The sequence below is a fragment of the Alosa sapidissima genome, chromosome 13, assembly GCF_018492685.1.
Source record: "Alosa sapidissima isolate fAloSap1 chromosome 13, fAloSap1.pri, whole genome shotgun sequence".
In the NCBI taxonomy this organism is placed as follows: domain Eukaryota; kingdom Metazoa; phylum Chordata; class Actinopteri; order Clupeiformes; family Clupeidae; genus Alosa; species Alosa sapidissima.
The window spans coordinates 27,167,517-27,190,016 of NC_055969.1; the positions used below are offsets into that span (position 1 = coordinate 27,167,517).

The window sequence follows — 22,500 nt, forward strand, 5'->3', positions numbered from 1 at the left end:
CATATTATACTCGTTTAGGAGCATTGAGGTCATATTATACTCGTTTGAGAACACTGAGGTCTTAAACTCGTTTAGGAGGCTTAAGGTCATATTATACTCGTTTGAGAACACTGAGGTCTTATACTCGTTTAGGAGGCTTAAGGTCATATTATACTCGTTTGAGAACACTGAGGTCTTATACTCGTTTGGGAGCACCACGTGCTATAGGTGCCCTAATGTCCACATCCACGTGCTATAGGTGCCCTTAATGTCCACATCCACGTGCTATAGGTGCCCTTAATGTCCACATCCACGTGCTATAGGTGCCTTAATGTCCACATCCACGTGTTATAGGTGCCCTTAATGTCCACATCCACGTGCTATAGGTGTCCTTAATGCTCACATCCACGTGCTATAGGTGTCCTTAAACATCCACGTGCTATAGGTGTCCTTAATGTCCACATCCACGTGCTATAGGTGTGTCTGCATGGTATCCATATGCTATAGGTGCCCTTAATGTCCACATCCACGTGCTATAGGTGCCCTAATAATGTCTGCATGGTAACCATCCATCCACGTGCTAGGTGCCCCCAGGGCCAGCAGAAGGCATGGGCAATATGGGCAACTACCCAGGGCCAGCAGAAAGCATGGGCAATCAGGGCAGCTACCCAGGGTGCCAAACTACCAGGGGTGCCACAGCGTGGTGAGCTATAAGCTGCAACATTGAAAACACATTGATTGTCAAATAATGCCACAAACGGTTTATGTGGGAGCAAGTAATTCATTTTCTGTGGTAACAGTCATGGATGAGACATTCAAAGCCTAGAACTGCAGAATACAGACAAGTGCACAGGTTGAAAAGATTTTCTTCTGCATATGAAGGTGCTGATCTTCAGCCTGAATCGCCAGGTTGCTAGCAGTGGAACATAGCAGAGGGGGCGGCCAACACACACACACACACACACACACACACACACACACACACACACATTCACACACAATCTTACAAGCACCCTTGAACAGAAGTGCAGTAAATCTGCTGAATTCCAACCAGGTAACCCTCTTCTAAATCAGTGGAATTCCCAACATGGAAACCCTGCCTTTCAAATCAGATCACTCCTACCTGGCAACCCTGTCTTTTAAATCAGATCACTCCTACCTGGCAACCCTGCCTTTCAAATCAGATCACTCCTACCTGGCAACCATGTCCTTTAAATCAGATCACTCCTACCTGGCAACAACCTACCTGCTAAAAATCCTTTGCTCACCATCAGCACTTAGCCCTCAAACCTAAAATAATAGGTTTAGAATTAAGAATTAGTTTATTAGGCCAAGTTGGGTCACACTCTCATCAACACCCTTGCTGCAAAGAGGCTGCTGGAGCTTGTAGTCTTTATTCTCCCACTCCGCCCCTGTTACAACTGGTCAGCCAAGGTCACTTCCTGAACATGCGGTTGCCAGTATGCACTGCCTTGGACAAAGCATCTGCATAAATGCCAGTCACCTTTGACCTTTAAAACCTCTATGTGCAGGTATGAAACATAGAGTCCGCTATTCTAATCTTGTGCACTTCTTGTCAAATTCAGCAGACAGTCACAAATAATCCCATCCAATCACCACCAAGCTTCCGGAGCAGACATGGAAGTGGTGAGCAGCTGTTGAGCCCGTACCAAACCTTTGTGAAATAGAAATGTGGACCCATCTTTTTAACCTACCCTAAAAAAAACGAGGAAATCCAGACATCTTTATGACAAATATTTATTTCCTTGAACAAGAACAGTCATGTCATTACATTTCCTTTTGAGCATGTAAACCATAGTCAGTATGTAACGTGATGGAAGGGGTCAACACATCGATACACACTAGCAGGCGGTGGTGATGCAGGTCGCTTCCTCTTATCAACAGACGGTTCACACTTTTCAAGACATTCCAAATTGTTGTCTTTAAAGATGCTACGTTTTGGACTTTTTTTTGGAGTAAAAAAAAGTGTGTCATTTTGTTTGTAATTTTTAACCTTGGACCTTTGGAGTTTTGAGGTATGTATTACTATGATGAGTAAAATGTCTGATCTTTTCCAAAACGATCACCCAAACTTCCACACTTTTCTGGAGTCTGGAAAAGAGTATTTTTCAGTACGATTCCAGACTTTTCCAGACCTGCATACGCACCCTGTGATGGTGTATCTGGTGCGGCTGTGATGACACCTCCCAGAATGCATCAGGGCCCAACCACACTGCTAACGACAACTCCACTGGCAATATAGGAAATAAGGGAATCTCAGGAATACTCCCCATGTCTGTTAATGTGATGTTGAATATATACAATGGATTCTGTATGTCAGCATTTGTATTGTTTTCAAAATCACCCTGACGATATCGTTCTCCATGTTGTTGTGTTTATAGTAGGCAGTCATTCTTATTGGCTACAAAACATATTTATTAAAAGTGCAGTTTTTACTGTTGTGGTCCTAGTTGTCGTTGGCAGTGTGTGGGCAGGCTTTAGGACCATGAGGGCGCTGGGCTTGGGCTTGTTTCTAAAGTGCATGTAAGAGAACAGTTTGCATCTGAAACGCCCGTCAGGGCCTCTAAGATACAAATAAGTCACACTTTTTTTGGAATACAGTACACACACATGCACACACGTGCGCGTGCAAACACACATGTATACGTGCACGCATACTAACACACACACACACACACACACACACCCATACAAATAGACTCTCTTTCCACTGTTAATAACAAATGACAAATGTTAACAAGAAAAATGCCTTTTCTGATAACATTAAAAATACAGGCATAGTACTTTTATAGTTTTATATTAAAAAGGATACAAAATAACAATTTTGTATAATCTTCATCTACATGAGCACACAGCTTCTTACTTAGTAAAAGAGGAAAAAAACAGGATCTGCCTCGGACACTACCTGTGTAGAAAAGGAGAGAAGCATGCCCACAGAAACACTAGAAACAGGAACACACGTTTGTGTAGCAGTCTGTAAAAATATTCTGCACAGGTAGAGAGAGATACGTCCTAATGTGCATGTGGCTTTACTTGTTGAACATGTACGAAGAGTCACTCTCCAATTCCTCTCCTCTCCTCGCACTGCTAGGATGACTGAGTGAGAGTGAGGAAGAGGTTGGTCACCCTGAAGACGCTGACCTTGATCAGCACATAACTAATATGCAGCATAATATACCACATCTTCCTAAATACTTCCCCATTCCTCTTAGATTTAAATGCATTCACAAGCTTCTGGCTAAAGCCACAACTATACTAGCTGGTGTTCTACACTTTGGCTTTGGTTACAGTGAAATCATTCAAACAAGAACCACAGCAGAACACTGTAGGTCCTAATATAAGCCACAGCAGAACACTGTAGGTTCTAATATAAGCCACAGCAGAACACTGTAGGTCCTAATATAAGCCACAGCAGAATACTGTAGGTTCTAATATTGGGGAGAAGAGGAACCATAGCAGAACACTGTAGGTCCTAATACTGGGGAGAAAAGGAACTACAGCAGAACATTGTAGGTCCTAATATTGGGGAGAAGAGGAACCCAAGGGACACTAGGACCCTGTGACCCTACTTCATGTTCTGGGTGTGTAGCTAAACAACAGGCAGTTTACAGCTGGTTCTCCAAAGACTCATACAGACGCTGTTCTACTGCGACAGAAAAGTATCAAATAAATAAATAAACAATACACAACTAAACATTAACAAATAAATAATAAATATATAAACACAAAACAGCCTTTTGCACATATTTCTCCCCCGTGGGTCTGAATGTATTTACAGTCTTCAGGATATCCCACACACACACACACACACACACACACACTCACTCACTCTCTCTCTCTCACACACACACACACACACACACACACACACACACACACACACTAACTCCCACGGCCTATCAGTTTTGATTGAGTCTGTCCATTCCCTGCAGAGCTGTGATCACGCCATTGAAAAGGAGTCTGTGTTGGGACGGTGCAATGAGGACGAGCAAGCGCACAGAGCAGCGTGGAGTAGGCTACTTATGTGCCTCCGTAAATATGTCACACCACACACACCTGCTCTCTGGCAGAGCATGCTACAAAAGGGAGGAGGAATGCCACACACACACACACACACACACACACACACACACACACACACACACACACACACACACACACACATACACACACACACACATACACACACACACACACAGACACACACCATGTTTGTAGAGAAGCCTGTGAGTGTACAGGTGAGTTTCTCCCCCTTAGCTTTCTGTCTTCATTTACCCATGGTTTCCAAGAACCACTATTGCTCATAGACAGTACAGCAACTTCTGGCTAGGAGAATTGCATTTTGGGCTGTGTAGTTTTGCAGTGAAACTGCTTGCTTTGAAGGGCTGTTGTAATGAATCAGAGACTCCGGCATGCCAGAGGCAGAATCCTCTACAGTGGGAAGTGTGTGTGTATGTGTGTGTGTGTGTGTGTGTGTGTGTGTGTGTGTGTGTGTGTGTGTGTGTGTGTGTGTGTGTGCGTGTGTGTGCACCAGAACATAAGGTCAGAGTCATGGGGGGGTGGGGGGCAGCTGAATGTCCACCTTGAGCAGCAAGAGAGGGGGTAAAAGGGGGGAGAGGTGCTGGGGCAGTATGGAGTCCTGAAGATCTGACCCCAACCATCTGACCATCTTCGCCTCGTTCTGTTTCCTTTGCTGTGGGGCTTCAGGCAGCCCCACAGGGATGTCGCTGGAGGACGCGGTTCTCCTGCAGACTCCCTGGTTCCCCCCTGGTCATGGATAACCATGCTGAGGGAGGGTTCGAGAAGGACAAGAGTCTCCTTCCCAGTACTGGAGAGCAGTAGGAGAGGTCAGCTTCATCAGGGCGGAGTCAGAGGAGCACACAGCGCCCCCTGCGCCTCAACCCTGGAATATAATTTTTACCGAAGAATGACCACTCCAGGAACGAGGGTTAGGACAGAGCCACCCCAAAACTAACAAGTGCTCAACAGCAGCTCCCTCAGGACGTAGAGATACAAGGAGAAAGAGGAGAGAAAGAGCGAGAGAGAGAGAGAGAGAGAGGGACAGATGTATGGAGAGAGAGGGGGAGGGAGGAATCACCTCTTGCACTGCAGTAAACTGACGCTGCCCCTAACCTCCTGCTCTGCCCCCCATGAGTCCCCCGCTGGGTCGGCCGCCACCGCCACCTTCATCCCCATATCCACCTCCACCTGCACTTTGCCTCCCTCCAATCCTATAGCTTGTCATCCAGCTGCACCTCCTGCTGTCTCACCTCCTGCTGTCTGTCCTGCACCTGCACCTTCTGCAACTCCAGCTGTCTCACCTCCATTTGTCTTAAGTCTAGCTGTCTCACCCCCACATGTCTCTCCAGTGCTTCCATCTCCACCTCTCTTATCTGTCTCACTTCTTCCTGTCTCACCTCCACCTGTCTCTCTGGCGTCTCCATCTGCACTTCTCGCATCTTCTCCTGTCTGTCCTCTAACTGTCTCACCTCCACCATCTGTCCCACATCCATCTGTCTAACGTCTAAGTGTCTCTCCTCCACCTGTCTCTCTTCCACCCGTCTCACCTCCAACTGTGTCACCTCCATCTGTCTAACGACTAAATGTTTTTCCTTGACCTGTCTCATCTCCACCTCTCTCATTGGTGCCTCCATCAGAACCTCTCTAATTGGTGCCTCCAGGACCTCTCTAATTGGTGCCTCCATCAGAACTTCTCTAATTGGTGCCTCCATCAGAACCTCTCTAATTGGTGCCTCCAGGACCTCTCTAATTGGTGCCTCCATCAGAACTTCTCTAATTGGTGCCTCCATCAGAACCTCTCTAACTGGTGCCTCCAGGACCTCTCTAATTGGTGCCTCCATCAGAACCTCTCTAATTGGTGCCTCCATCAGGACCTCTCTAATTGGTGCCTCCATCAGAACCTCTCTAATTGGTGCCTCTATCAGGACCTCCCTCCCTCCCTGCACCTGTCTCACATCGACCTGTTTCTCCTCCACCTGTCTCATCTCCACCTCTCTCGTTGGTGTCATCTGCACCTCACTCACATCCACCAGTCTCAGCTCCACCTGTATCTGCACCTCCATCTCCACCTCCCTCTGTTCCACCACCCCTCTCTCTTCCTCCACCACCTCCTCTTCCTCCTCCTCGTCCTCCTCGAACACGCTAGGCTCCTCGGTGGACATCTCCAGCCGGTAGTGGCCGGCGCTGCCCTCGTCGTCGTCTGCGAACTCGTGGATGGTGGGCAGGCTGCTCCTCGTACCGAACCGTCGCCGTAGCGACACCAGCAGCGGCTGCGGCAGCGTGAAGATGTCCAGGTTGTTCCCCAGGTCGATCCAGGCCAGCTTGGGAAACTGCCGGCGTTCCTTCAGCGCCTCCATGAGGTCCTTGAGCACGGCCGTGGTGAGGCGGTTGCCGTTGACGGCGATCGTGGTGAGCTTGGGGAGGGCGCTCAGCGAGGGCAGGAGCAGCCGGAGGCTCTCGTCCTGCAGCTCGGTGAAGCTCAGGTCCACTGCCGTGACCGGTGCGATGCAGTCCTGCAGGTACAGCGCCACCCGCTGGACATCTCGACCTGACAGCGGGATTCCAGAGAGATCCACAATGTCGTTGGATATCTTCTTCTTCAGAGTGGTCTTCAGACTGAAAAAAAGACAGAAGACAATAGAGTCCATTACATTCAGGCCTAACATCCACCCTCAGCCCAAACATCCCCTCCCGTGGAGACATTAAAGGACCACGCCATAGAACTGGTCTAAGTGGGTTAGACCAGGCAAACTGGTCCAACCCACTACCAGTGAGTTATGCTAAGCTAGGCTAACAGTGTCAGACTGGGCTATTGTAAGCACAGAGAAGAAAAGGGTGTGTATCCTGTTATATAGCTCTGGGATGGCAAATGAGGTAATTTTTCCGAAAAACGTTGGCGTGTCTAGTTTCTGGTTTCGGGGAAATGAAGCTTGAAAAGACTAGAACTAGCACCTTTTTCTACATGACTGAGTCATATTACTAGCCTAGAAATCTAGACGTACCCTAGCGGCGGCAAATTAATTTGCTCAGCCTGTACATCTAGTATCAAACCATAGGGATTTCAATTGGCTAACACCGTGGATGTTTTTCAATCACAGCGCTCTATTTTGTTAGAGAGTCTTAAGGCGGGCTTAACAGGATAACGACAGTCCTGTGACGGTGAACAACAAGGAAGGTGGCTATGGCGAACGAAGAGCGGTTGTTTGAATCGGCGTTGGCGTCAACTTTGGAGGAGTTGGACTTGTGCTTTTCTTTGAAAGTTGAGCAACACAATGCACTTAAGTCATTACTTTTGAAGAAGGATGTATTTGCCGTTTTGCCGACCGGATACGGATATGGTCGTAGCGCTGGCCTATTGCATGCCTAGGCAGTTTAAGACAATTCTCTGCCCGCCCCTTGGATTAAGCGAGGTGAATGGTTCGATTCCAGACTATACATTTCAATGATATAGGATGGCCCGCCAGGCTATCATATTACAGGAAACACAATACAGTTGGAATCATTGTAATAATAATAATAAGCACAAATTGTGAGACTTTGTTTGGTCTTGTAAATAAACAGTTAATGTTATGTTCTCACTTACATAACAGACAGACACACAAAACCCACAGCCAAAGTAAGTGTTATTTGAGCTGGTGAGGTGCTCTGTGTTGACATGGGGCCTGTGTGTATGTATGTGTGTGTGTGTGTGTGCATGCCTAGAGACCCATGCTGTAACTTAATGAGAGACGCTCTATTGATCTGAGTCGACCTCGGCTATTCAGTACAGTGTTCCTTCCTTCAACCTGATTGGCTGTCAGGTCCCTGGGGGTGACACACTAGAGCCTGCTTACTGACCTGTGAAAGGAGGTGTCAGGTATGAGGTTGCACCCTCAATTGTGAAACATTACCTTGTCAGTAGATAAAGCTGTTTGGAAATAGTTTTTGGCTGTTAATCCTTCACCTCCCCAACAAAAGCATTTGCATTGTGTACAGGGGGGATAAGTCACAAGAAGTTTGCTATTTATAATAGCAGAGTAACATATAAATACATCACGATTCTAGAGGGAGCTCTACAGTCGCCAAAAAAATTAAGCAATAAGCCCCGAGAGGCCGTAGGTTACGCTGATTCTACAACAGCTGTTCAACCCCCCTTAGCTGTTGTAGAATCAGTGTAACCTACGGACTCGAGTGGCTTATTGCTTTTCTAAAACTGTTACTATACAGTAAATACCTGACAACGTTTCATAAAGTAAAGCTACAGCAACTACAAATATAACGAGTTATTCCTAGATAATCATTCTTCCGCCAAGAAATATATTTCCTCTATCTGAATGGTTGCCAAGCAACATCGAGACGCAGCTACTTTAACTTTTGTATCAAGTTGTGGTAGCACAGTAATATAGAACGGAATGCCGTCAAGATGTATGTTTGTGCTGGATTTTACAATGCCATCGAACGTGATTCAGCCAATCACAATCAAGGACCGGAACTATCAGTTTTAGAAACCTGCATAGAGTACCTTTCACGTGTGAATGGTCATTAGTTAGACTGGACAGCATTAACGTGAGAATGGTGTTAGCTCTTAAGCAAAACAGATTAAAAGAAGAGCATTCAAACATGGCTGTCATTTTCTATTAAAGCAGAGAGGCTAATGGCATCAATATGACATGGGTTTTTTGTGGCCGGTGCTGTTTATGTCAGGTTGTTGTTGGTTGTGACTGGTATTGTTGGTTGTGACTGGTGTTGTTGTTTGTGACAGGTGTTGTTTGTGTTTTTTTGACTAGTTGTTGCTGTTTGCGACAGGTGTTATTGTTTGTGACTGGTGTTGTTGTATGTGACTGGTGTTGTTGTTTGTGACAGGTGTTGTTGTTCGTGACAGGTGTTGTTTGTGACTAGTTGTTGTTGTTTGTGACTGGTGGTGTTGTTTGTGTCGGGTTATTGTTTGTGACACATGCTGTTTGTAACTGGTTGTTGTTGGTTGTGACTGGTGTTGTTGTTTGTGACTGGCGGAGGTGAATGCTGGCACAGACACACACACACACACACACACAAAGTCACTGGATTCTTCCAGGCTGCTTCTGCCAGTAGTGTACATTATAAAAGTGAATCAATGAGTCCTGCACCAAATGTGTGCACACTCACAAACAGGTGCACACATTCCTCATTCGCCAGTCTACATCTGTCTGTGTAAATTACCAAAGCATAAACCAAGCATGTGCAGGAGTAGAACACACACACACACACACCACACATATTTCACCGCGACAACTCAGTTAAAACCATTTTCATGAGCTATGAGACAGGCGAGTGTGGATTAGAAAATTGGCAGACTGCCTTTGGGGAATGTGTGTGTGTGTGTGTGTGTGTGTGTGAGTACAAGTGTGCATGTATGTGAGTATGTGTGTGTATGTGTATGTGTGTGTGTGTGTGTACGTGTGTGTGTGTGTGTGTGTGTGTGTGTGCGTGTGTGTGTGTGTGCGAGGGGGTACATGATGGATTGGATCCTGGGGTTGGTCAACATCTCTCGTCCCTGGGGGAGGGGGGTTCTGTAGCATAACAAGCCCAGGCTGTCAGATCGAATAAGTGCTGCTGGGTGCAGCCAATGAGGAGAGTGGAGTCTGGGCTCAGGGATATTTACATGAAGCAGGCACGTTGTGTGTGTGTGTGTTGCTGCTAAGAGATATTTACATGAAGCAGCCACGTTGTGTGTGTGTTGCAGCTAAGAGATATTTATATGAAGCAGGGACGTTGTGTGTGTATGTGTGTGTGTTGGTGTGTGTGTTGCAGCTACTGTAAGAGATATTTACATGAAGCAGGCACGTTTTGTGTGTGTGTGTGTGTGTGTTGCTGCTAAGAGATATTTACATGAAGCAGGCACGTTGTGTGTGTGTGTGTGTTGCAGCTAAGAGATATTTACATAAAGCAGGCACGTTGTGTGTGTGTGTGTCGGTGTGTGTGTGTATGTGTGTGTGTGTGTGTGTGTGTGTTGAGTAGGGCTGCAACTAACAATCGTTTTGATAGTGTATTAATGTACAGGGTAACTATGGGACTGATCTCTACAAGAACATGGCACTGCACTAACTGAGCAGCTGTTGTTTCTAAAGTGATGTGTTGTGTGGAGAGCGACGGTTACGACATGTAAGCCAGTAACCTCGCTCCGTCATACACCCCCTCTGGAGTGAGAACCACTGCCTCTGATCATTCCATCAGTCACGTATGGACCCTTTCAAGAGAGTTCCATTATCAGCATCATAGTTGGCCCCACAAGACTTCCGTTTTAACATTCCATATGTTATCTTAATGCAGAGGAAGTAGATTGGGGCCCAAATAGAACGTTCAAGCATTGTTTTTGTTTTTATTGTTGAAAGGGTCCATAGAGACCAGTGAAGGACCAGGGAGGGACAGGCTCCAGCTTGAGAGCTGTGAAGGGAGGATTGATTCCTAGAGTGGGCTCTCATGTAGCCTTCCACGTGTCTCTTTAACACCCCCCCTCCTACTTTCCTTTCTTCCTCTCTCTCTCACTTTCTCTCTATCTCTCCTTCTAATCTCTGCTTCCTTTTTCCTTCTCCATCCCTCTCTCTCTCCCTCCACCTTTCCTCTCTCTCTCCCCACATCTTCTTCCCTATCTTCCGACTGCTTTTCTTCATCACTTCATCCTCTCTCTCTCTCTCTCTCTCTCTCTCTCTCCCATCCTGTTCTCCTTGGTCATGTCAGCTCTTGAGCGATTCCTGCGGAATGACATTGTTATGGAAATGCCTCATGCGTGGGATGGCTCTGGGTTTATTAATGGCACCACTCCACTCCAGACCGGTGGTGGGAGATTCTCTTCTTCTCCTCCTCTTCTCTTCTTATCTTTCGTCTTTTCTCTTTCTCCACCCCCTCCTCCTCTTTCCCCCATTTTTCTTTTCTTCCTCTCCTCCTCCCCTTTCTCCGTATACTCCTCTCTTCTTCTCCTCTAAGAATGCCAACACGTGCTTATCTGCCGTCCTGTGTGTGTGCGTGTGTGTGTAAGAGAGAGAGAGAGAGAGAGAGAGAGAGAGAGAGAGAGAGAGAGAGAGAGAGAGAGAGAGAGAGCTGGTGTTATGTTTGCCTGCCACTGCTCTTATAGTTTTTGCTGCCACTGCAAGATTTGTTTTTGTTTTCTGCTATTGTAACCTCTACAGAATGTGTTCTACTTGAGCCAGCCTACATATATACAAATATATGGATACAAATATAACATGGACATATACATATACAAATACAACATGGACACATACATAAATACAACACATATACAAATATAACATGGACAATATAACATCAAATATATTTGATGTCATATTGTCCATGTTATATTTGTGTATTTGATGTTATACTGTCAATGTTATATTTGTGTGTTTGTGTGTATTGTTGTTACAGCAGCCTCTACAGAATTGATTCATCCTGATTCTCCTTTTTTCTGTGTGTTGTACCGTTACTGTAGTATCGTGTTGTTATTGTTGTTGTTGATGATTTTGCAGCCTCAGCAGTATTTGTTTATCCTGTTCCTATGCAGTGTCTTTTGTCCGTCAATTTAATGTTGTGTTGTTTTGTGATGTCATCGTTGTTGTTAATTCCCCTGCAGGATTTGTTTTTCTTGAGCCAGTGTGGTCTCTTTTGTGTGTGTTTTGGATGTTGTGACATTGTGTTGTGTTGTTGTCGTTGTCGTTGTTGTTGATTCTGCTTCCTCTGCAGGATTTGGTTTTCCTGAGCCAGTGCGGCCTCTTTTGTGTGTGTGTGTGTGTGTGTGTGTGTGTGTGTGTGTGGCTTGGGTTCAGACAGCCTGGGGATTTCCTGCTCGCACCTGCCCAGCGTAGGTGGAGCTGCCAAAGTGGAGAGGCTTTTTTTGAGTCCTCCCACTCATCCAACTCACAGTGTGTGTGTTTGTGAGTGTGTGTGTATGTGTGTGTGTATGCGAGAGTGTGTTTCCACATGTAGGTTTTGTGTATGTGTGTGTGTGTTTTTGTTTGTTGTATGTGCATGTGTGTTCGCATGTGTGTGTACACACATGCACATGTCTACTGTGTGTGTGTTTGTGTAGGGATGTGCAGTATGCATCTATGCATTTCTATGATGCATTGATTCTATTGTACCTCAATAAGCCTTCCCACTATAGCCTCTCCTATGTGTGTGTGTGTGTGTGTGTATGAGAGAGAGATCAAGTGTGTGTCGTGTGTGAGAGCCTTCCCTATGTGTGTGTGTGTGTGTGTGTGTGTGTGTGTGTGTGTGTGTGTGTGTGTGTGTGTGTGTGTGTGTGTGAGATAAAGAGTGTGTCGTGTGTGTGAGAGCGATCCTAGTGGAGCCTCTTCTGTGTTAGGGGTTCCGAGCTGATTTGAGGGCCCCTGAGGATGCTCTCCATGTGGGCTGCGAGCCCAGGGATAGCTATGAGGACCAGGGATAGCTATGAGGACCAGGGATGGCTATGAGGGCCAGGGATGGCTATGAGGGCCAGGGATGGCTATGAGGTTCTGTGAGAATAAGAATGACTCCTGGATTATACATTTCCTGGACTGGCTCGTCCAAGGCTTCACCGGACCTCTATCTAGTATTATACTCTCTCTCTCTCTTTCAGACACGCACGCACGCACATACGCACGCACACACACACACACACACACACACATTATTCAGAGCTGCTGAGTCTCTCAGGAATGTGAAAAAGCTCAATTACGGTTGTCCAGTGAGAGGTGCACTGTGCGGTTTGATGGCTTTGAGTCTTCTTCATCTCTCTGCCCCCCCCCCCCCCCCCCTTTCAGCTCCTGCTGACCCGGCCGCCTCTGCTGCCCTCTCCCCTGGGGCTCTCTGACTGACTTTCTCACCCTCTCTCCCTTTCCCTCTCTCTCTCTCTCTCCCTTTCCCTCTCTCTCCCTCTGTCCCTTCCTCCCTCCAGCAGCTACAGGTGGTAATCACTCTGCTCTAGCACTCCTGCTCCGGTCACCCACTCCCTCTCTCCTCTCCTCTACTATCCTCTCTCCTCCCCATCGCCTCAACTCCCCTCTTCTTCATCTCTACTTCCCTCTCCTCTCTCCTCCCCTCTACTCTTCCCACCATCCCCTCCCCTTTCTTCCTTTCACTTCATCCTCACTTCTCCTCCTCATCCTCCATTCTCCTCCTCATCCTCACTTCTCCTCCTCATCCTCTATTCTCCTCCTCATCCTCACTTCTCCTCCTCCTCATCCTCACTTCTCCTCATCCTCACTTCTCCTCCTCATCCTCATCCTCACTTCTCCTCCTCATCCTCTATTCTCCTCCTCATCCTCACTTCTCCTCCTCATCCTCTATTCTCCTCCTCATCCTCACTTCTCCTCCTCCTCATCCTCACTTCTCCTCATCCTCACTTCTCCTCCTCATCCTCATCCTCACTTCTCCTCCTCCTCATCCTCACTTCTCCTCATCCTCACTTCTCCTCCTCATCCTCATCCTCACTTCTCCTCCTCATCCTCACTTCTCCTCCTCATCCTCACTTCTCCTCCTCATCCTCCATTCTCCTCCTCATCCTCATCCTCACTTCTCCTCCTCATCCTCACTTCTCCTCCTCATCCTCATCCTCACTTCTCCTCCTCATCCTCTATTCTCCTCCTCAACCTCACTTCTCATCTTCATCCTCCATTCTCCTCCTCATCCTCACTTCTCCTCCTCATCCTCTATTCTCCTCCTCATCCTCACTTCTCCTCCTCCTCCTCATCCTCACTTCTCCTCTTCATCCTCTATTCTCCTCCTCTCTCCTAGTTGTCTTCATTCTTCCTCTTCTCTCCTCATCCTCCCCTCACCTCCTTTCTTCTCTCCATCTCCCCATCTCCATCACTGCACTCCCAATGATCGCCTCTCCTCTCTGTCCCTGCTCCCTTCTCCTCTCTCCTCCTCATCCACCCACTCCATCACCCCTTCCTACCCCCTGCTGATGCCTCTCCTCTCTGTCCCTACTCCCTTCTCCTCTCTCCTCCTCATCCACCCACTCCATCACCCCTTCCTACACCCCAGAAATGATGGAGGCCCAGCCAGGCAATGGCTAACCAAACAGGAATGAGGTTATATTCACCATATATATAACCTTACATTCACCTTATATTCAAGGAGATAAGAAAGGTTCCGCATGGAAGATTTATCCGCATCTCTAATCGGACAAGGACACCCATCTTCCTCTCCTCTCTCCTCATCTCTACTTAGAACATCATCCCCCTCTCCTCTCCCTCCTCCATCTCCCCTCTCCTCATCTCCACTTAGAACATCATCCCCCTCCCCCCTCTCTACATCTCCACTTATAACTTTCCTCTCCTCCACTCCTCCTCTCATATCCTCCACTCCTCCTCTCCTCTCTATCCTCCTCCACTCCTCTCATATTATCCTCTTCTCCACTCATATCCTTCTCTCCTCCTCTCATATCCTCCACTCCTCCACTCATATCCTTCTCTCCTCCTCTCATATCCTCTTCTCCTCTCATATCCTCTCCTCCTCTCATATCCTCCACTCATATCCTCCTCCACTCCTCTCCTCTTTCTGTCCTAGTCTACACAAATGTCCACATAATGAGCTGACCCGACTGGCTCACAGCACCCTACTTACTGTAATACTCGACGTGTTTCAAAAACACCCTCAATTTGTACAGCACTCAAAAACGCCCTCAATTTGTACAGCACTCAAAAACACCCTCATTTGGTACACTCAAACTTTCATCCACAAAGCACGATCTCTCTCACATTGACACTCAAACACATCCACATTGTGAAACAAGACGTCTTTCATTCACTATAGCAATATGTGTTTAAATTTGACACTGAGAACTGCTTCTGCAAAACAAACAGTGGACAGTGTAAAAGGTCATTGTTTGAATTGATGTAAATTATGACTGAACCATGTCTGTCAAGTGTGCTTTTTCTTCTATGAATCAAATCTGCTCATTCTTATAGGTAGTGCATCTCAGGACTGTAGACATCCTACAGAAGTCTCAATACCTAATGTCAATACCTAATGTCAATACCTCATGTCAATACCTCATGTCAATACCTCATGTGTTTGTGGCGGATGAAAGCAAAAGCTCCTGGTTACACAACTGTGAGTCTGAATGAAGCTATTCAGAGCCCTGATCCTTGAGCCTTTCGCTACCTGTGGCTCCAGGTCAGGCTGTCTGAGCTCTCCTTGGGTGCAGTCACAATCAATTCTGAAGACGAGTCTCGATCATGATCACCTCCTGGGACGTCTGCCCTTTCCGTGTGCCCCTTAGAGCACCTGTGCCTGGTGTGTGCCAACCGCACAGGAGCCTGCACGCCCGCGCACTCAGAAGGCCAACCGCGCACACACACACACACACACACACACACACACACACACACACACACACACACACACACAGGGGCATGCCACCAAGGGTGGGGAGGGGGTGTATGTGAGTCACCCATTAGTTAGTTAGTGTATATCTGTGTGTGTGTGTATCAGAGACATTGTATGGGGTCTCCCCTGACACACCCTGTGCTCTGTAGGATGCTGTGATGTGCCATGGGACCTAGCCTAGACACACACACACACACACACACTGACTGACGGCTCCACCTGGGTGCCCACCAGGCTGCAACACACTGGCATCGCGTCCACATCGCCCCCCACAGCCCAACCTGTCACTCCTGCCCTTCAAAATGTCAAAAAGAGGCGTCAGTCTCCCATGATCCCTGCGTTCTACTGAGCACATCTACAAACAGGAACCAGAAGGCTTCCAGTATCCCATCACAGGACTCCAACCTTTTAAAAAACAAAACAATTAATGTATTTAGAATTAATGTACAGTAGAGCACCCTCTCCCTTTGAGCACCCTGTCCCATAGAACACCCTGTCCCCGAGAACACCTAGAGCACTCTGTCCCCTAGAGCACCTAGAGCAGCCTGTCCGTAGAGCACCCTCTCCCCTAGAACACCTAGAACACCCTGTCCCCTAGAACACCTAGAGCACCCTGTCCCCTAGAACACCTAGAGCACCCTGTCCCCTAGAACACGTAGTCCCCTAGAACACGTGGTCCCCTAGAACACCTAGAGAACCCTGTCCCCTAGATCAGCGTTTCCCAAACTTTTTTTCTGGGGACCCACTTTTTAAAAACGACAGACCATCGCGACCCAATTCACTTCAGATCTACTGTAACATGCAACGACTAAATACTGCCCACATTGTTGATGTTTTAGGCCATGGCTTCTCAAACTTTTCTATGTTGGGCCCCTTCAAACCATTCTACAATGGCTCAGTAAAGATAAAAAAAAAAAAAAAGATCTGTTTTAATGCGCATCCGAGAGTTTGGGGATATCCTCGCATGCTACAGTCACTCTCAGCATAATAAGCTGTTCCTGAATTTCTGAGAGAAGTTAGTCTATGTTGCGTTGCATTTGGATCCATAACACCGTGGACGTCGATTCCGATGTAAACACAGCCTATGTAAATAACTCAAGTCATTATATTGTAGCCTAATTGTGGAGGTTTCTTTATTTGGAATTTAAATCCGCATTTTCTGCATTTTTAAACTTGTGATTGTTTGTGCTAAGGCTGTATTGGTGTTGTGATAGGCTATGTTGTAAGACTGTGAAATGAATATCAGAACAAGAGGCTTTTGCGCAATAGGCGAAGAATACAGAAAGATGAACGATAATGCGCCTTCAGGCTACTGTAGTGGAGCTTGTGAGACGGAAAACGTCAGGGAAACAGTGTTTAAAATGTCCATTTAAAAGGTACCTGAGAGGGCATGTAGGGAACCTCATGCTGCCTTCACATATGTCGAGTGCTATACATCATGTTCATTCACGCAGCAAAAAACTCCTTACATAATCATAAAGTCTTATGGAAGCTGAACATCAGATCTTGTTATTGTGATTGCTGTTGCTGTGACAACAAGGATGACGATGATGATGCCCATTATGATGATGATGATGTGAAGACTGATGACAAAGATTTATTTATTCATTTATTATTTAATATATGTAATACATTATATGTAATTATTCTACATGCAGAATAGTTATTATTATTGTTATTAATATATATATTTTTGCTATTATTATTATTAGTATTATTATTAGTAGTATTATTAGTGGACAATGAATGTCATCCACTCTACAGCACTATCAAAAAGCAAAAGAGCTTGATCAGCTGGAGACTGCCATGCACAACTGAAAGGCTGAGGAAGTCATTTGTTCCTAGGGCCATGGAACTGTTCAATGCCTCACTAAAGGGAAGAGGAGAGATAGACTTCTCTGCTTAGTCTGTCTGCCTCTCCACCCTCTCCACGTTTGAGTACTGACTGCCCACTACTGCTTTACTACTGTTTTACTAATGTACACAGCCTAATGTTTTCACTACTGTTTTACTGCTACACTGTTTTTCATGCTATATTAGCACACATGATCAATGGCTGCGGTCAGGCTTCTGCTACAATACTGAATGAATGAATGGCTATAACCCTATTACCTCAACCTGTTCTTGCACTGAAATAGTTTTTTATTTTACCTTGTCTACATTATACTTTACTCTCCTATTTGTCCATTTTATTTATGCTGGTCTCTAGACCTTACTCTTGCACTGTTGGACTGTTGGTCCATGACACTCACTCTCTTGAGCACCTTGCCATGCACACATAACTAAAGGACTATGGTTGGACTACTTTTTGCACCTTCACCATGACACTCACTCCCTTTAGCACCTTACCAGTCCCGGCCCTGTCACTACAAGCGTGATCACCCTCAAGCACATTGGACTTTCTTAATTTAATTTATATAGTGTATTTAGTATTTCGTTTTGTTAGTTTTCTTATATTTATTATCTTCTACTGTCTTTATTGTACAGTGGTTTAGTTATAGTTATAGTTTAGTTGTATGTTTATACTTATACTTATGTTTACCATTTCTGCTGTAAGTGCATGTTGTGTGTGATGTCTGTATGCTACTGAGACCCTTGAATTTCCCCTTGGGGATCAATAACGTATCTATCTATCTATCTATCTATCTATTATTAGTATTATTGTGTCTGTTGTTATTATTGTCACTAACAGCAATGATTATAAAGATAACTAGATGTACCGCAGAGCGGTACAAAATATGACCGCCGCCCAGTCCAGCACATGTTTTCCACAAAAATAAGTCACGCTGAAAGGTATCTGGTATCTGCTAGACAACAAGTACCAAAACATGATTAGTTCACAGATTTCACATGTAATATACATTTTATACAACCCCACCCCCATCTTGCCTGTTCATAATTCTGAGAAATTCTTGAATTGTGTGCATGTGTGCGTGTACATGTTTATGTTTATGTGTGTGTGGGTGGGTGGGTGTGTGTGCGTGCATGTGCATGTGCATGTGCTTGTGTGTTTGCCTGTTTATGTGCGTGTGTGTGCATGTGCATGCATGCGTATATATGTCTACTGTGTGAGTATGTATCATACGTAGGATTACTGTGAATGTATGTGTGTGCGTGTGTATCTGTTTATGCACATGTGTGCATATGCAATGGGTTTACATGACCCCTGGAGGCAAACATACACAAAAAATTGGTCATCCTAGGCCCTACGGTTCTCAAGATATTCACAGAAAACTGTGTCTGCCCTACCCTCCTTTCGGAGGGTCCAGTCCAGCGGGGGGGCTACAGATCAAAACGAAAAGCGATGGTTCCATGCTATCTATGTGGGGTTACATGCCCACCAAGTTTCGCACAGTGAGACCCAGTGCAGTGAGCCCCTTACAGTTAGAGAGTTAGAGAGACCCAGTGCAGTGAGCTCCTTACAGTTAGAGAGACCCAGTGCAGTGAACTCCTTACAGTTAGAGAGTAAGAGAGACCCAGTGCAGTGAGCTCCTTACAGTTAGAGAGACCCAGTGCAGTGAGCTCCTTACAGTTAGAGAGTTGGAGAGACCCAGTGCATTGAGCTCCTTACAGTTAGAGTTACAGAGACCCAGTGCAGTGAGCTCCTTACAGTTAGAGAGACCCAGTGCAGTGAGCTCCTTACAGTTAGAGAGTTGGAGAGACCCAGTGCATTGAGCTCCTTACAGTTAGAGTTACAGAGACCCAGTGCAGTGAGCTCCTTACAGTTAGAGAGACCCAGTGCAGTGAGCTCCTTACAGTTAGAGAGACCCAGTGCAGTGAGCCCCTTACAGTTAGAGAGTTAGAGAGACCCAGTGCAGTGTGCTCCTTACAGTTAGAGAGTTAGAGAGACCCAGTGCAGTGAGCTCCTTACAGTTAGAGAGACCCAGTGCAGTGAACTCCTTACAGTTAGAGAGTTGGAGAGACCCAGTGCAGTGAGCTCCTTACAGTTACAGAGACCCAGTGCAGTGAACTCCTTACAGTTAGAGAGTTAGAGAGACCCAGTGCAGTGAGCTCCTTACAGTTAGAGAGACCCAGTGCAGTGAGCCCCTTACAGTTAGAGAGTTAGAGAGACCCAGTGCAGTGAGCTCCTTACAGTTAGAGAGACCCAGTGCAGTGAACTCCTTACAGTTAGAGTTGGAGAGACCCAGTGCAGTGAGCTCCTTACAGTTAGAGAGACCCAGTGCAGTGAACTCCTTACAGTTAGAGTTGGAGAGACCCAGTGCAGTGAGCTCCTTACAGTTAGAGAGACCCAGTGCAGTGAACTCCTTACAGTTAGAGAGTAAGAGAGACCCAGTGCAGCTCAAAAGCTCTGCCGTATTCATGGGTTTACAGCCGAGGCAGCCGAATGCAGCTACAGGGTTGAACAAGGACACAAACACTCCTTGTCGTGCTCCAGTTCAAGTGTAAGCGACCGCTCCTGAGAGCTAAAAGAACACGAGAAGATAAAGAGCGGCTTAAAGATCCTGCTTTCACATGAGAAGAGAACGAGCAGCTTAAAGAGCCTGTTTGCACACGAGAAGAGAACGAGCAGCTTAAAGAGCCTGTTTGCACACGCACTGCTTGCACATGAGAATCCAAAGAGTCTAAAACACTCTGTGTTCACAAGCTAGAGATGAGAATGCGATTGCGACGACTCTGTGTGCATGGCTTCGCCATGCTGTTTGTGTCTTTGGATGAGCGCCGCGCCACGCCACGCCGCACCGCCTGTGTGAAGAGTGAGTGCCCTGTTTTCCCGTGCGATTAGCATCGGAGAGTCTGATTGGTCGCGCCTGGTGGCCTCCTTTGCATTCTAGAGCAGCGCGCACATTCAATCTGACAAAGAGAATTATTAGAGTCAAGCACTGCAGCAAAATGCATGATGCCGTTACATAACAAGCCCGAGGAGGCGTGTGTGTAAGTGTGTCTGTGTGAGACTAAGTGTGTGTGTGTTGGTGCATATGAGTGTTAGTGTGTGCGTGCATGTGTTTGTGTGTGTGTGTGTGTGTGTGTGTGTATGTGTGTGCGTACATGTGTGTTCCCTCATGCATCAAAATGCATTACTTTGCATTACTCACTCACTCACCCACTCACTCACTCACTCACTCACTCACTCACACACTCACTCACTCACTCACACACCCACTCACTCACTCACTCACTCACACACTCACACTCACACACTCACACTCACACACTGTCTTATACTGGGGCACATTCTTCCTTGGCGTTGTGATGATGGACGTCTCTCACAGCAACTGAAGGCTCAGGGGCAGCAGGCCGGCATGGGGACCGCTATCCAGTATGCATCATGTCTATACATAGCAAGGCTATCCGTGTGGCAGGACATGCAGTATGCATGCCATCTCTATACATAGCAAGGCTATATGCTGTATGTGAGAAAAACACATGGTAAAAAGCTTTCCATTTTCTCTGTTTTCCACAGAACACACACGTTAGTGCGTCAGTGTAAACGACTCATGCCCTGTTGGAGAGCAGACAAACTCGTACGACACATCTGAGATCAATCTTATACACACCAGAGTAGTTATTCACTATCGAGATCAATCCCATACGCACCGGAGTAGTTATGTGTGTGCGTGTGTGTGTGTGTGTGATTAAACGTGACTAAGGACAAAGACACAGGCTTAGCGCCATTATCAGGTCAGGGAATCAGACTCATTCATTGGATTAAGGGTGGAGACCCAGACTGATGGCTTAATCTATGGACATAGACATCTCTACTCCATCACAGAGACTGAGTTGGGCGGAGGTATGGAGGTGGAGAGGAGGAGAGATAGAGAGGTGGAGCGATAGAGGTGGGGGTGGAGAGGTGGAGAGGTAGAGAGATAGAGAGGTGGAGAGGCAGAGAGATAGAGAGGTGGAAAGGAGGAGAGGTAGAGAGGTAGAGAGGTGGAGAGGCAGAGAGGTGGAGAGATAGATAGGTGAAGAGATAGAGGTGGAGGTGAAGAGGAGGAGAGGTAGAGAGATAGAGAGGTGGAGAGAGAGAGAGGTGAAGAGATAGAGAGGTGGAGGTGGAGAGGAGAAGAGATAGAGAGGTAGAGAGGTAGAGAGGTGGAGAGAGAGAGGTGAAGAGATAGAGAGGTGGAGGTGGAGAGGTGGAGAGGTGGAGAGGAAGAGAGATAGAGAGGTGGAGAGGAGGAGAGATACAGAGGTGGAGAGAGAGAGAGGTGGAGAGGTAGAGAGGTGGAGAGGTGGAGGTGGAGAGGTGAGGCAAAGGCCTGTGTCACTCACGCTTCCTCCAAAAACACTTCTGACAGACTGGCATCTGCCCCTCAGACAGCATAGAAGCCTGGCATCTGCCCCTCAGACAGCACAGAGACTGGCATCTGCCCCTCAGACAGCACAGAGAACAGCACAGAGACTGGCATCTGCCCCTGAGACAGCACAGAGACTGGCATCTGCCCCTCAGACAGCATAGAAGCCTGGCATTTGCCCCTCAGACAGCACAGAGACTGGCATCTGCCCCTCAGACAGCACAGAGAACAGCACAGAGACTGGCATCTGCCCCTGAGACAGCACAGAGCCTGGCATCTGCCCCTCAGACAGCACAGAGACTGGCCGTGTCGAGGTGCTAGCGATGCACAGCACACACACACACACACTGCCCACTGTGGGACACTTGCACCAGGTCTAATAGACCACTAGGATGCACACGCAGATAAAACACACACACAGCTCAGCACACACACACTCTACCTATTGTGGGCATCTAAATCTCCTCTCTTTCTTTTAATGAGACACAAATGCTGCCACTGTCTCTCAATTTAGACTTGACTCTGCTTGGAGCCCAAATAAACAATCCAGCCCCCATACCACCCCTGTCTGGAGTGAGTCAGACCTTACACACTGACCTTCCCCTGACCAGGCCTCAGGCAGAACACACACACACACACACACACACACAAACACACACACACACACACACACACACACACACACACATACGCTTACAGGGAATACACAAATACGCAAACATACACACATATACTCTCTTTCTAACATGCATAAAAACACTCTCTCACACACACACACACACACACACACACACACACACACACACACACACACACACACACACACACACACGGGCAACAGGCACATGGGACTCATACCAAACACCATAAAACAAAACAAACAGCCATGTGAGAG

The 22,500-nt window shown here is 46.8% G+C and overlaps 1 protein-coding gene across 4 annotated transcripts in view; it reads right to left on the reverse strand.

The window, feature by feature from the left end:
• Positions 1–1,768: 1,768 nt before the first annotated feature.
• Positions 1,769–22,500, reverse strand: part of lrrc75bb (leucine rich repeat containing 75Bb) — a 47,980-nt gene continuing 27,248 nt past the window's right edge. The window contains exons 4-5 of one of the 4 annotated variants that reach the window (XM_042058362.1): positions 5,937–6,636; positions 1,769–5,855 (exon numbers count right to left, since the gene is read on the reverse strand). In XM_042058362.1, the coding sequence (XP_041914296.1) occupies positions 5,232–5,855; positions 5,937–6,636 (1,324 nt within the window). In that variant the 3' untranslated portion in view covers positions 1,769–5,231. Of the gene's footprint in view, positions 6,637–22,500 lie in introns of all 4 variants that reach the window. The other 3 variants (XM_042058363.1, XM_042058361.1, XM_042058360.1) reach the window with 3 other exon arrangements.